The following is a 15,792-nucleotide window of genomic DNA, read 5'->3' on the forward strand; positions in this document are numbered from 1 at the left end:
CCAGGCTCCACACCTCAGGGACCCTCTTTTTTCATTGGCGACATGGATCTAATAAAGAGACAATACCAACACTAACAAACTATTAAATTAGTAGCCAACAAATCCACAGGCTACTCCCCAGAGTGGCTATACCACAAACTGGTACAACTTCTACACGTAAAATGGTTGGAGCTGGATTTTTTTCTTGCGTGATGCCTGGTTAAAAGGGTGATGTCAGCTCATCCTTTTGCAAACCAGCCTTGAAACCAGCTCTCTGACAGATATGAAATGTTAAAGGAAGCTGGGCCCCTTCCATGAGGAATAAGGAGTGGGCTAATGCTTGACCTCATGTTAAGTACTACTAGGAAGTGGACAGGGGCAGGAAATCATCTATTAGTTGCAACTCTCCCAAAGGCAAGACAGTCACGTTGCTCCCATTTTTACTGGGCTGTCTATCTTCTTTCATCTCTCCCAATTCTAAGACTCAGCTCTCCAGGGTGACAGACAACAGCTAGACCAGGAACAAACCAGAATGTTTTCCCTGTGGGTAATTTCAGCAAAGACAGACTCCCTTAGTTTTGGGGGGTTCTGGCTGCCTTGGGTGTTACCAGTATCATTTAGAGTTAGATGAAACTGCTTCCAATGCTTCAGCTACCAAAGGCCATTCGATGTGAATTTATACATATATATATATATACACCGATGCAATGGAAATGAAGAAACACTAGTTAATTACCCAAGCATTTCTCATAGAGCTCTCAGCCATTGCCCTGAATTGTGTATTAACCTGCTGTTAGTTACTGGAGGTCACTCACCTGCTGTTCCAGGCTCCTTCTAAAACAGATGAGAAAAAGAGTGATTTCTATAAAGGCTTCTGAAAGCCCTAACAATACTTCTCTGAAGGCCACCCAAATTTTACAGGTGATAATTACTTATCTCAGCCAGCACCTACCTGTTCTTTCTAGCACAGGCTGTTGATAAAGAGCTATATGGAGTTCACATCAGTTCTTCTGAGCCAGCTGCTACAGCAATAACATTTTTGCATTCATTAGAAAATGAGTTTTTTCTTCATAAAACTATTGCTCGCTCAGGTGAGCTAACTAAAGATGACTAACCATGAATCCCTGGTGGTAAAGGTGGATCGCCAGTCAATCTGCAAATGGGATGGTGTAACAAAGTTTATACAATATGTAAAAAAAAAAGCCAAACAGAATCTGTACATCGAAAGAAAATCACCATTCATTCAGCAATGCCACTAGTTACTTTTTAAAATCTATGAAATATTGAACCAGATTTTTGTATGAAGTGCATTGTGTTTAAAAAAAAGAAGAAAAAAAAAAAGAAGGGAGAAATAGAGGCGAAGCACTGTTACTTTAAATTGGTTTAATATATGTCTTTGCAGGACAGAATAAACAGGTGTGGATCCAAAATTCATCTGAAAAAATCTGCATAAGGTGTAACTATAGTTTGTACATTACTATGGAAATGCTTAATTTTCTTTTCTTTTATAAGTGCATTATACCAGAACTGTAATACTATATATAGCCAAATTAAAAATTACATAAGCTTCAAAATCCTATACTGCATGTGTTAGGAAGCATATACCTGACTGTGAAGGCCATATTGTAAGGGTAAGTGTGAGAAAATTTGTCAAATACATTAATGTGCATGAGTGAATCAGTAATTGCTAATTCTAAAAAACTATAATCTTTACTACAAATTACGCCACTTTGGTAGACATTTACGCTTATTCTTCCATCCAGATATCTAACAGGATGATGCATCAACCAGTTTTAATCATTATTATTGCATTCGGCTGGGGAGAAAGAAGAAATTAAATGCATCACAGTGATTGTTATTAAAATGAAATTCAATACAAAGTAATACACATGGGAAACAGCCACAGTAAAAGCAAATTTACATAAAAATGTTCTTATTAAGCATTGTGTCACTCAGTAGGTTAAAGAGCTTTTCAGTAAAAGCCTGAACTTATTCACGTTTAACTCAATGACAACACATGAAATTCAATAGGAGTAGAAATTTCATTTAAAAAAACCATGCTATGAAATGAAATGCATGACATTATTCGTTACGGTGACAGATAAGTCGCAGGAGGATTGCCCATTACATCATGCCCACTGACAACATCACTGGGTTTTTGATAAATCCTTGCATGGAAAGACCGGCAATGTAGATCTAACGGAGACTTAATGGAAAAATTACTTAATGGAAAATAAAAAGATTAGGTGAACAAGAGAAAGTAATCCTGTGAAAATTAAGCCATAAACCCTAATTTTTTTTCAATATGCCCACTACATCATTTAGAGTTGATCACTTAATCCAGTTATTCAGCACACTGAGTGCCTTGTTAGTCATTGTGGACTTTGCCTATAAATCAACCAAAGCTTAAACATAGCGGCAATCTCCTAGTACAAATGCACTGATGAAGATGGGGCCCAGAAAAGGAACAGGTCTGGATCATCCAGTAGGGCCAACGGCACAAGCTTAAGCCATGTGAACACAAAAAATTACTGTACCTCCAAGCATCCTTATGCTTAAATTACCTCACTATAAATGAGGCACATTTCACAGTGCTTGTAATAATTAGCACTTACCAAGCATCTTTGAGAAGTGCTTTGCAAACATTAAATAAGGTCAGAAATCTCATTGCTCTTTCATTACAACACCCACAAATATGATGGGGAGAGCCTCCTCATCGATGTCAGAGCAGGGACTGCAGGTCTTAACCCAGAGACCTCCAAAAAACAGTGTAAAAAGAGGTGAGGAAGTATTCCTAACTGCCATTTCACAAATTGCAAAAAGAGTAGCAAGGAGATTAAACAACTTGTCAAAGATGGACAAAGGAGTTGTAGCTGAATTAAGGATTCACAGCTTTGGCTCCCCCGCCCCAAGATAAAGGGTATTTGCTTGTAGCATAAAGCCACAGTCTGTGATGAACTGGGGTTTGAAGAGACAGCACTGCAGCCAGAAGGTGTAAGATTTCTGCTTTAAGTAGCAAGACATCTGTAAATCAGTTTAATCAGTTAAATTTAGTGCTCGCTATGTGCTTGTACAGGTACTTCTGTAATTGCTTCTTGACACAAATGGGTTAGAACAGTAACTGTTACTTAATACTGAGTGATAAAAAACAAGGGGAATGAGTATGACTACATTCTGCACAGGTTTTTATTTTTCCCTCATCTCTGATGCAAAGAATGTAATTTTGTATCCTTGGAGTTATCATCTCAGAAAAGGGCTATTTTCACATACTACATAATGGCATTACTGGGGTTGTGATGCTGTTTCCACAGTCCCTGGGAATGATACAAAAATACTGTTATAGCTCTCCGAGACATATATAGAAAAGGAACATTTACTCAAAAAGTTTTGCAGTTAGGGAATAACTCCAATTCTAGTGTAACTTTTTTCCTCTGCAGAGCTAGGCCTTTTATGAGAGCTCTTGATGCATAACCATTATGAATTAGAAGATCCACAAAGAAATCCAAGTGTATTCTTGAAGATTCTGGACGTCTCCACAGCTTCTACATGTCTCAACCCTGGCTGCCACATGTCATCCCCTTCTATAAATAGGCATTGCATTTTGCTGAGGAAGGTCAAAATGTGTGAGGGGTGTAAATACTGCAGCAGTCATCATTAAGTCATGCATTGATTTATTCTTGGAAACCTAGGAGCTGTGAAAGCAAGTGTGTCTTACAGAGCCACAAGTCCCAAGTTCCTCAACAGAGAACTACAGTAAAACTTTGGAAATCACTGCACGAGCAGGAAGAAATATCTCAGGTTCACTGAGAAAACACAGCATGCTGTCTCAGTTCCACGCTTCCCATGTGTTTTGCACCCTGGGGGCTCTTCTTCCTTCCACCTTCACTCACTCCTTTCTCCACTGTATAAAGTAAAGACTGCACATCTGACAGTCTCCAGGATATTTGGAAGAATTATTAAGACAGGTCAACTTTCTCCAGTTCGACCTTTCTACAGATGTTACCTCAGTTACTAGGACAGGCTCTGTGATAAAAATACTTTAGCTGGTCTCGATTCATTTTAGTGGGTTATTAAAAAATCATTATTTAAGAACTATAGATAATTGTGTTTGCTTTGCTTTGGGCAGTCAAATACCTACCCAACCCTGCTGTATTTTAGAAACTGAAAATCTGTATAATCCAACCAATTTAAGTACATGGTATCTGTCTTACCAGTGCCAACCCAGATACATAGACATTTTAACATTTGAAGCTGAAGAACAAATCCAAGCTTCACAACTCTAAAGTTACCCAGTAACTACTGGAAAAGGCTTAATACTGGTTTCAGCAAGAAGAAATGACTATATGGATGTAAAATACTTTCAAATAGTAACACGGCTGAAATTTTAAAAAAATATTTTTCTTTTTTTTTAAGAATACTTTTTTTTATGATGGCCACCAAGATTTTACCCTGAATTTACTAAAAACTTAAAGATAAATAAAATGTTACAATATAGAATATATTTTTGTTTCTATTCAATTCTTAGAAGAACATGTTTCTTTTAAATAGCATCTCCATTCAAAGAGAAGCAGTAAGGAACAGATGAATGCCAAATTGTGCTTCTCTCACTGAAGTTCTTCATTTGATTAAAACAGCTGGATCATCGACTCTCTTGATTTTCCAACTCCGACCCATTTAACTAGGGAGAAAAACACGTCTATTAGAACAATTACTGAAAGTAAATATTATAATCAATGAACTGGAATAATTTTCACCTTTCATGATGCTTCACCACAAACTGGCCAACTTTGTACTGAAATACAATGCTAGGAAGTTTTACTGTCAAAAATAGCATTACTCCTGCTGCCCTACCAGACTAGAAGTACAATATACTGAAGTTTGAAAGTATGAAATAATTATATCATAAACAAAGCATTGCAGATGTAAGGCTTAACGGAAGGTCAACTATGTTTGTTGCAGGTTTAACTGTTATGGTCTTGAGTGATAGGATGACTAGCTAAATCCCTTCACAAAGAAGCAAGAGCTCTGCCAGACTGAAGTCTTCATGATGTGGATCAGGTGATAGTGACAAACACATGCTAAAATATTCTTAAATATATAAGGCTGCAATTAAAAACATTATACAGTGTGAGCAGTCATCCCAAATATTGTAATTGTTCCACTACAGTTTTTATTGCCCATAGATACTATTGAATTGACTGTAGGTAGGTCTCCTTTCACCATCAAACCCATCAAGGCATCCTGCCTTCACAGACAGCCAGAGAAGTAAAGTAAGGGGAATTTCATTTACATATCCCATTGCCCTCATCCGTGTCCATGACCACACACGGGCCATTCACTGAGTTTCAGGCTCTGCTATCAGTTGCTTCCTAATCCATGAAAAATACTGAAATTGCCACAGTTGGAACTAGGCTGTACTCCCCAGATGTGACATTTGATGTGCTTTATGGAGGAAAAAAACAGCACACATGCATGCCAGCTTTTTAAGTTTGCTACTGTAGAAATTTTCCCTTCCTAACTCCACCGTTCATGCCATACTTCAGTCTTGGTGCCTCTAGAGAGAGCTCTAGCAATTAGATTTGAAGAAAACTGGATGGCTTAACCTTTGGAGATAGGAAAAATGAGAATTTTACTGTGACCAAAGTGACAGAATTGGGCTAAACAATCCTGTATCTGTTACACAATACATCTCCTTATACAGGTAAATATGGAAAGGGGGGCCGGGAAAGTCTATGTTCAAACAGGGATGCAGTGCAGGAAGTGAAGTGAAAGGAAGAGATTAAGACATTAGACTAACTATGCACTGAAGCATGGTGCACAGATTCCAAAGTTTTCACTGTCAGAAAGTGGCAGTTTGCCAAAAAGCAACATGCTTTTAACCTTCCTCCTGTTAAATCCTTGTCAGCAGCAGCTTGGAGCTCTTTGCAACACTGCCAACCTTCCTGCAGAACATCACCCTTTGCTGCTTCTTGGCAAGCTGTCATTTACCATTGTCAGCCCAACTACAGGTACTTCCATTGCCTCCTGCCCAGATCAAGCCACTCCCCGACTAATGAGTTGAGCACTTCTACATAGGTGTTCCTCACATGTACGTCTACAGGAAGATTTACCAGGTACTCCAACATGGTTTTCCACACAGCGGATGTAATTCTGGGCCTTGGGTGGGAGGTCCTCCCATTTTCGTGCACCAGTTGTGTCAGTCTTCCACCCAGGCATTGTTTCATACTCTACTTCCACCTTCTGTAGTATCTCCTGATTAGCTGGGGGAGAACAATTTTTGTCATCATTGATTTTAGCTGCTCTACCTCAAAACAACGCATCTATGGTTCTTGACCAACAAAGTCTTTTGACAACGTTTACTGTCTGGTAAATGAAAAAACCCAGTATTTCTGCTGGTTGGTTCATTCATTTTCATTCATTCTTAACTAATAATAATTTTTATTACTTTGAAAGATAACCGATTCAAGAGGACACATGAATCCAGTTTCCTTTTCTAAAAACCATACGATGTACTCTATGTTGTCAGAAAGCTACAGCACTATTTTTAAGGAAACAAATTATTTTAAGTTTCTAGTAGTTCCGCTTTGGTTCAGATTGACACATAATAGAAGTCCTCCTGTAGACAAGGCACTACTGTTTTAAATGTTTTTATCTTTACAGATTAATCTAAGTAACCCTAATTTAATTAGGGTTTTATCAGGCTTGCTAAAAACCTAGATGTCTTCAAGCTTCTCCCCACTGGAATTTTCAGTGTGCACAGCCAGGAACTACCACCACTGGTGGGAAAGCTGGTTGCTACCAGCACCCCCCATCCCTCCAAAACCCCCCATCTCAACAGAACAAACCCCTCACCTTGACACAGACTGTTACAGGTATCTTGAAAACATCACTAATGTAAGAAGATTATGTATTACTACATCTTTAAAATTTTAACATGAATCGCATTGAGAGGCATTATATATTTTTATTAACCAGAATGTTATTGCAGTTAATTACAGTTATATGATGGTATACCATGAGCAGCTTGATTCTGCTTGCATCTGTCTCATTTCTGGACAGCTTAAGCACTGCTTTTATTTTTACTTTACTTCATTAAAGGCTATTGCCAATGACACACAGTCACTGACTTGAGTCCTGCTGACTTTCATATCCCTGGTGTTGTCAGTACAAAAAACATCTAATGGGACAAGACACAGAGGCCCTAACACAAGATTTTATTTGCTCTGAACCTTGTCATTATACATAGAGATGCAAGGTGAATGGAAAATGTTAATGTACTGATACAGAAGTCTTTATACTGATACTACAGTTCCACAAATTTCTACAGAAGGTCTAATGAAAAAGAAATAGAGCCCAATTTTAAAAAGCAAACAGTCTTTCCCAACAGGTGTGACTTAACAGGCAGGAAAGAGAGAAATGAACATACATATTTAACAACATACCTGGAAAATAGGGAATTCTTTTTCCACCCAATTTGTAAGCAACACCAATTTTAATTTCATCAAGGACATCAAGAATATCCAGTTTTGTTAATGCCAAACTGAAAAGAAAAAAAAACCCAACTGGTTAGATACACACATGATTAATCTCCTCTTTAAGAGTTTGGTGTTTTTTTCCTTTCTAGTTTTGTATTCACAAATCCAGCTCAGGCAACCCAGCAAGCAGAAGTACACAAATATATTAAACTATGAACATTGTTAATTGAATTCACGCTTCTAGGATGAATACACGACTGAGTTACTAAGACATTTCCAAATGCTTAGCTGCTCATGCAGGGGCCCAGTACTCAATTCACTGCATGAAAACGCAGTGAAAGCTGACTATGTAAAGTGGCACTTGCTGGACTTGGTTTAGGTGTGCATGATGGCATTTACATCGCTGCTAAGGGAGTATTTCTTTTACTCCTACTAATTTACACCAACTATAAGGCAGACTTATTTACTAAACTACACTTTTAAAACATACTTCACAAGCATAACGTGGCTACTAAAATCATGTATACAGTTCAGTAGGAAGGATCCCAGCCTGACTTTCAGTGCCTGGGCCATGCCATCAGGGTTGTCAGTTTTCTGAACCTTTTTCATCTTGTGAATGAACACATTTGAACACAGAAATGGAACCTCAAAAAGACACTGTAGCATTCACTGATCAGAATAAAATTGCATTTTAAAACTAGTCAAATTTTCTAGAAACAATATGCCAAACCTTGTCTGGTAAGAATATGAGTAGCAAAGGATTTAGACAGGTATGTGCATAATAGTCCATGCTATATGTGCTCAGTAAGCATGTGACGTGCACAATGATTAAATAAAAAGACCTTTTGGGAAAGAAGCAGTATAGAGCCAGTTCATCCAACTTTTTAGAAGTTTTATCTCCCCATGTTTTTTAGCTGTCACAGTTACCAGAGGTGAAATAGTTTTGTTGATAGAAGTGCAGTAATTGTATAGAACTGAAATGGAAGGAAACATGACACCTTCCTAATACTATTTCCATATAAACTAGAGCTGTGTAAGTTAAAGAGAAACATAAATCCAACAGAAAAAAAAATTAAAAACCCTTCTGATAAATTAACAAACAAAGATCATTGTTCCTTTGTGACATCACCTGCATAAGTCTCAGACATTAAAATGCCCAAGGTCACATGTTTGGATATGTGAAGAAGTTTGCCTGGATGCACTTTATATGAACAAACCTGTAATGAAACTTTTGCAACCTTTCTGAAAATACAGATTGGTAATTAGTTATAAATTAATGGCTTGTGATAGTTACTAGCATTTTAGCATTAGACATAAGCTAGCTTGAAGGCATTATGGTCTTGAACACTTCTTTTAAACAGCCGTTTTTCCTTTAAAATGTCATTTTAATATGTACTTTGAATTATAAAATAATTTATCAACCAAGTATGTCACTTAGTCCTGAAGAGAATAAATCTTAGCCCATTAAAAGCAGAATTTATAATGCAATATCAGACTGCATCTTTGTAAATACATGAACCTGTTGGGATTGGAATGAAAGCTGTGCCAGTTGCCGTACCCTTCATGTCATCCCACTTATTTCACTTAAAGAAGTAGGGGTTCCAAATGATGCAGAATTGGCCCTACAGGTATGATCCACTAGAGTCAACCCAAGCTCAAAACCAGCAGCTTTTAGATCACAACAGAAGTCAATACAAAAGCACTGTCAAGAATACTAGAGCATACTGTCAGAAAACTACTATATTGGTCCCATCTACATTGGCCATTTGATGTAAGCAAAATGGAAACATATGTGAAAAAAGTCACTGCTACGATGTTGTAAAATCACTTGATTTGAACAAAAACAGTCAAAGTAATTAGATTATTAATAGCATCAAGACGATTCTCAGTTGCCCATTGTGAATTATTTTACTGCTTAAAATGTAACACTTTACTGGACTTTATATTAATGTTACCTACATATTTATTCTGCGAAGCACAAAATTATCACTTCCAAATGTAGCGCAAAATCTGTGATGCTTACGCAGTGAATCCGTTGATCATATGAGCATATTTCAAAATGACAAGATCTAACCAGCCACAGCGTCTCTTTCTGCCTGTTGTTACTCCCCACTCATGGCCACGGGACTGTAAAAGATCTCCAATTTCCTAAAAGACAGAAAGAATACTGATGGTATTTCACTGAAAAATAGCAGGAAAACCAATATAAATAAATACAGATTACTAACAAGAAAAATACAGTTGTTCAATTCCAAGGCTTTTTTGTACAAAAAGAAAAAGAAAAAATAATTAAGTTTCATTAGGAGGGAACTAAGGCAGAGAATAAAGCCCTTCATGCACAGGATTTTTGTTTTTCAATCACTAGCGCTTCTAAAACACTTAACAGAACATGAAGTGGTTATAAGGAGACACTTTCCTTCCTTCTTCATCTGACAGGAAAATTTCCTTGACATTTCAGCCCTGTTTTTAATTTTGTGTTTAATTTCTTCATTTGGTCTTTTGGCATCTATTGGGGGGGGGGGGGGGGGGGGGCAAGACTGTAAATGCTTGGGACAAGAGCAATGTCTGTATGACGTCGAGGTCAACAGACTCCTTGACCATGCCCAGGGCTCATAGGTTCTACCAAAATGGAAGACTGCTGACTGTTCCCTTCTGGCTGGCAGCATTTATTATGTGTTAAAAATGAAGAAGAAACTTTACTCTCATGATTCGTAAAACTGAAGGATATCACCAATTCATTTGAGCCGTTAGAGAAAGGATTATAGTGGCTAAATCCTTACATTAGATTCAGACCACTGACCTAGAGATTGCTCTGTGTGTAGCGCATAATCGATACCCTGAGCTTTTTAGGTTCTTGATAATGAAAATACAATAGACAGTTTAAAAGAATCAGAATCTCTCCACTTCTTTTTATTGATCTATTTGTGCATGACTGGCTGATGCACACACCACATTTATTCTCCAAATCACACAGAACACAGGCTGTTAAGCACAGAAGTTGTATCTTGTAGTTTAAGTTTTCCTGTGATGCACTGACAAGTTTCAGTCCACAACAAACTCTTGCCGCTGAAAAATGCACCTAATATTACATAAAATGATGAAATCTGTTTTCACATCATTCATTACAACAGAAGCGTGGTCACTGTAATGTAACATCATTTTCTGTTGTTTCTCTCCTCTGAAACCTTAAGGTTATGATGTAATTCTCCTCTCTTCCGAGTGCGATTGCTCAGCATTATTATCACAGTGCTTATTTATCATTGGTATACCCTTATCCCATTCCATTGACCATATTTTTTTGCAACCGTATATACTGCATTTCATAACATTAAACCTACATTAATCTGCTCAGTGGGGAAGGCTCCAATTCCCACCCGAGTAGTATATGCCTTCACCACACCATACACGTCACCAACATGCTGAGGAGGAACACCAAGTCCAGTGCATACACCGCCTACAGTGCAGTTCGATGAAGTCACGAAAGGATACGTGCCTGTCAAACACACAACAGCACAACTCCGTTTCAGCAATGATAAGAAACAAAGACTGGTTTTCCTTTGAGTTAAAAGGAGATTTTCACCTGTATGTTTGGTTACAGCTAAACAAACAGCAGCCAAAAAGCGGGGCAAATTCTTCTTACTGCATGCTCCCATTTTGCTTTTAAGAGAACAAATTTACCCATTCTTACCTAAAATGCTTCCTCCTGTAGTGAATAATATGTATTTAGATTTCTATGCTCCACAGAAACCCCTTAAAATGAAGGATTTTTTCCACTCAAATAGCTTACTCATCCTGACAATTTATGTAAGCATATTATTAGTGAGCAAGAAGTTCACAAAGACAAATAAGAAAATATAGTATTTTCCTATATTTACAGATCTATCAAGTATGTGCTACCTGTTCCAATGTGTCAGCTTTTCTGCATTCATTCTTTCCAGCTTCCACTGAGGAATGCCCACAAGGCATAAATTTAAAAGCATCTCCATACTACTTCCATTAGGCACTGGATCTATTATAGGATGATGCTGCTGTGCAAAGCTTTTTCCACTGTCCTGTGTACCAGAGAAAATATTTCACTACGTCCATGGAGAGCCTGGTGTAAAGGTCACAGTCTGACATTCCCAGCGCTCTACAAAAGTAACTCTCTGTATCTGCAGCAAATTGTCTAAGACTTAAGAGGTTATTAATGATCTTAGAAAATCTCTCCAGCTCTTAATTTCGTCTTCATGAAGACCTAAGTCATTTAATTAGACTTTTGGTAAGAGAGCAGAGCAGACATCAACTGAAGCAGCTAGACTTACGGGTTATCTGCACCAGTTTAATCCTCCCTCCACTGCAGGGGAATTATCTCAGCAGCACTACGAGCGCCTGGAATGTATGGCAATGTGCATCGTACACACATTTAGAAGCAATAAAGACAATATCTAGAGTGAAATTTCAACTCCACTGGAATAAACTTCAGTAAAAATTGATATTTAAGCCCTAAGCATTCGATCCCGTTAATGATACAATCTCTGCCTTACTCTACTTTTGGAAGATCTGTACTATTTTGTTTCTCTATCTTCCTGCTTATATAAACACAAATCAAAATAAAACTCATCTCTTCAGAGTTAAATTGAGTTTAGAATTTAACTTACCAAAGTCAATATCAAGTAATGCTGCATTGGCTCCTTCAACAAGAATCTTCTTTGGAGAGCCATGAAGGGCTTCATACATAAAATAGACACCATCTCGAACCATGGGTCTTATTTTTTCAGCATACGCCTGCCAATTTGAGTGGAAATGTCAGCTTCCTCAGACAACGGTGGGAAGCAGGGAACAGTGTTCACTTTTGAAACATGGAACATACAGATAACCCTAACACACCAGCCTCCATAACTGTATTTTACTTGAAAAATACAACCTTTAGTTAAAGGTTCAGTGTATTGAGCTACTCACATAAGAAAACATGACTTGTTACGGCATTAGAATGCCATAATTTCTGCACCATTTGTATTCACACAGATGTTGTACATCTACTTATTTTATTGATATAGTTTCTATATAATGTGTGTAAAGTTTAGACAGAGAGGGGGACTTAGTAGTGCAAGCTCCAAAAGAAAAAAAAACCAAACCACTACTCATTAATATTAAAGAATATCTTTAAAGGTAGGGTGTCAGCTTTGAACAATTATCAGCCAAAACCTGGGAAAGGTAAGAAATTTTCTTAACATCCTTTTTCTTCCATATTCACGAAAGAAGATGTTCTACTATAGTGGTTCTTTTGAATTTATGTATAAAAAGATGTTTTTCTTATAATAGCAAGATCTTGAAACACAGCTTCCACAAACAATTCTTCAATAACGACGGAAGTCTCTCAGACAGACTAGATCAGTCATGGCTGGAGACAGCTAACTGGAAGTGTCACCCTGCATTCGCTTGGCTACTTTAACACAACAGTTATGTTAAGAAAAGTAAAATATTATAGATGATTAAATCATCCACTAAATTTATTTTGATGCCCACAATAAGAGAACATTCTATTGCAGTGCATAGCTGCTGCCTATTAAAACGCTTCAAACAATGAAGATATGCATTTTTAATTTAAATTAATGAATTAGGTTTTGTAAGTAGTTGTCCTCGTCATTCTTCTATACTTTCCCTGAAACTGAACAAATATTACAAGTGTTAAATCCTTACCTTTAGCTTTTTCAATTGTCCTTCTATATCTATTTCCAAGGTGGGAAACATTGACTTGTATTGTTGTGCCAGATTTTTAAATCTGTAAAATATTGAAATCGTATCTATGAAGGACATAGCTACTGTTCATAGAACTTTTGGCAAGAACTCAGATTATATACAGTATATACTGAGAGCTATAGGGAGAAAAATACCCACAATTTCAATACATCAGCCAGTGTATTTCTCAATGTAGAAAACTGTATTTTAAATTAGGAGAAACTCTGTGAAGTAGTATCAATATACACACATCCTTTTCAGTTTTCTTCTCCTTCTAGACAATTCATATATAAAATTCAGATGTATTTAAAAACATCTTAAAAGCACATCTATCAGCCAAAATGTATCACTCTAACATTAACATTTAGAAATTAAAATAGTTGTACCTTGAAGAAAATTCATCAAAGTCAGAAAGGAGGTCACAAATTCGAAGGCCTGTTCGTGCTGCTTTGGAAGAATATGTTGGTCCAATCCCCTTCTTTGTTGTGCCAATACTGATTAAGAAGAACCACCCCAAACATGTATAAATATATTATAAAATATACTCTATGCTAAGTAATTTTGTTAAAGCTCTTCAGTATATCATATACTGGGCAGGAAGTCTGAGACATAAAAAAATTATTACAGTTCTAAAATAATATATAGCATTTTTCATGCTCCAGTGGATTTACATAAATATTGCTAATATTCACAGCATGCAGTAAAGCATTAAGCCTCGGGTCTGATTGACACAAGCTTAGTTGAAACGATGTGTGTATATACATGTATTATACAGTAATAATGGTTACTGTACTCTCCCTGTGGTACTACTACATCCCTTACCACAAACAAGAGGAAACAAATGTAATTTTCACATGTTCACAGTTGCAGCACTGCCTACAGTTATAAACAACAACCAGTTCTGTGAGCGATCAAACTGGTTTCCTATGGCTTTGCATTATTCAAACGATCTCTGTCCTATGAACTGTTGCAGTCTTTACCTTGACGAGGATAAAAATGAAACTGTTTCCCTACCTGCATGCCTATTTTCATGTGCATTTTAGAAATACAGTAATTTTGAGATCTCTATTTGTATCTTAAGTTTGGCTGAAATTGTCCAATGGGATCAAAACCTAACAGACAGAGAAAAATACAGTGTGTCCACATTACCCTTTGTCTCTCAGAAACCAGAATAACAAAGTACAAATAGTTACATACTGTGCTAAAGTGTAAGATTAAAATTGAAATAGAAACTACTATCTCCATGAAGTATAAGCAAATATACAGTAAATTGCATCAATGCTTCAAGGGCCTGATTCAAAAAAGCATCACTAGCCTGATATCAAACTGGATGTTTAGCATCATGTTAATGGAAATCAGTTGTGAGGATTTGGTAGGAATTTCAAAATCTCTCTATACGCTGCAGGGAACTGGAAAAAGGAAATATAAGAATTCATACCCTGCCTTTTCAGTAATACCTCAGTTTGTTCACTAACATAAACAGGAGCAAGACAGAGTCACAGAATTACTAACATCAGCAAGGCTCTTTAGAGATACATTTCTGCTTTCCAAAATCACACCAGTTTTTCAAATTTGCATACTTATTCATTAAATGAAGGTGCTCAAAATATTTACTTTTTTCCTTCTTGTGCTTGACGTTGCACTTCCTGGAGCCCATCTACTGCCTGGTGAAAGTCAAACACTGCAATGGAAAATCAAATGGACATAGTGGGAGACCAAAGAAAAACATTATTTAAATCACAGACATCTACAATTCCAAGAGAAAGGCTTTGTTATCATTGATAGTGCACAGGCCTCCCTACATGAAAACAAAGCAAGTATTCCTTAAACACTGTGAAAACATGTAAAACATTACTCTTTAGTGAATACAAATTCTATGATTATGCTTTAGATACACAACATATAAAGAAGCCGTATTAGATCAAATAAATGACCACTCTGTGGAGTAATAACGTAGTTTAGCACCATAAGCTAAGCAAACCTCTGTAAGTTTTCTCCCCTTCCATCATCACTTACCTATATGTGCTCTATCTGATATAATCAGTCTTTTCTCCCAATCTTTTAAACCTGTCAGAAGATATAAAGAAAAGTAGGATTTCAGCTGTGCTGACTGGCCAGACTTTTGAGGTTTGCTTTTAGTTTTTCTATGTACTTCTTCTAGTTCACATAGCTTCTTAAAGACAAAATGGATAATCCATAGTATCAAATATCAGCAATGTTTTTATTAAACTTTTCTCATTTTTTACTTTTCCAGCTTTCTCATTTTGTTATGGATAAAGATACTCACTTCTTCTTAATGCCAGAATTGTGTGGCTTACACATAATTCTAATTTTAAGGAAACATTCTTATTTAATGCATAATCACTATATGATAAATCACTTAAACTTCATTTGTGCCTCAGAAAGTAGAGAATTTTTATATATACAATCATAAACCGATTTACGATGCAAAGGACCTTAGAAGGTCATCTGGTCCAAAGCCTTGCCCAAAGTAGAACCAAGTGAGTTTACATTTGGGCACAGAAATGGGGACATAGAAACTCTGGGTTAAATCATCTCACTTTGAGGTGACAGGAAGCTTTTCTGAAGTGTGTGGCAATTTATTAACTATCTAAAGTAT

The 15,792-nt window shown here is 36.8% G+C and overlaps 1 protein-coding gene across 1 annotated transcript in view; it reads right to left on the bottom strand.

The window, feature by feature from the left end:
* Positions 1 to 1,351: 1,351 nt before the first annotated feature.
* The window catches only part of ADSS1 (adenylosuccinate synthase 1), a 31,729-nt gene continuing 17,288 nt past the window's right edge, over positions 1,352 to 15,792 (bottom strand). Inside the window, exons 4-13 of the mRNA XM_080394266.1 lie at positions 15,189 to 15,239; positions 14,787 to 14,853; positions 13,559 to 13,666; positions 13,134 to 13,215; positions 12,092 to 12,218; positions 10,793 to 10,947; positions 9,478 to 9,602; positions 7,422 to 7,519; positions 6,090 to 6,239; positions 1,352 to 4,657 (exon numbers count right to left, since the gene is read on the bottom strand). Coding sequence (XP_080250392.1) covers positions 4,605 to 4,657; positions 6,090 to 6,239; positions 7,422 to 7,519; positions 9,478 to 9,602; positions 10,793 to 10,947; positions 12,092 to 12,218; positions 13,134 to 13,215; positions 13,559 to 13,666; positions 14,787 to 14,853; positions 15,189 to 15,239 — 1,016 coding nt within the window. The 3' untranslated portion in view covers positions 1,352 to 4,604. The remainder of the gene's footprint in view (positions 4,658 to 6,089; positions 6,240 to 7,421; positions 7,520 to 9,477; positions 9,603 to 10,792; positions 10,948 to 12,091; positions 12,219 to 13,133; positions 13,216 to 13,558; positions 13,667 to 14,786; positions 14,854 to 15,188; positions 15,240 to 15,792) is intronic.

The sequence above is a fragment of the Falco punctatus genome (assembly GCF_963210335.1).
Source record: "Falco punctatus genome assembly, chromosome: 7".
NCBI lineage: Eukaryota > Metazoa > Chordata > Aves > Falconiformes > Falconidae > Falco > Falco punctatus.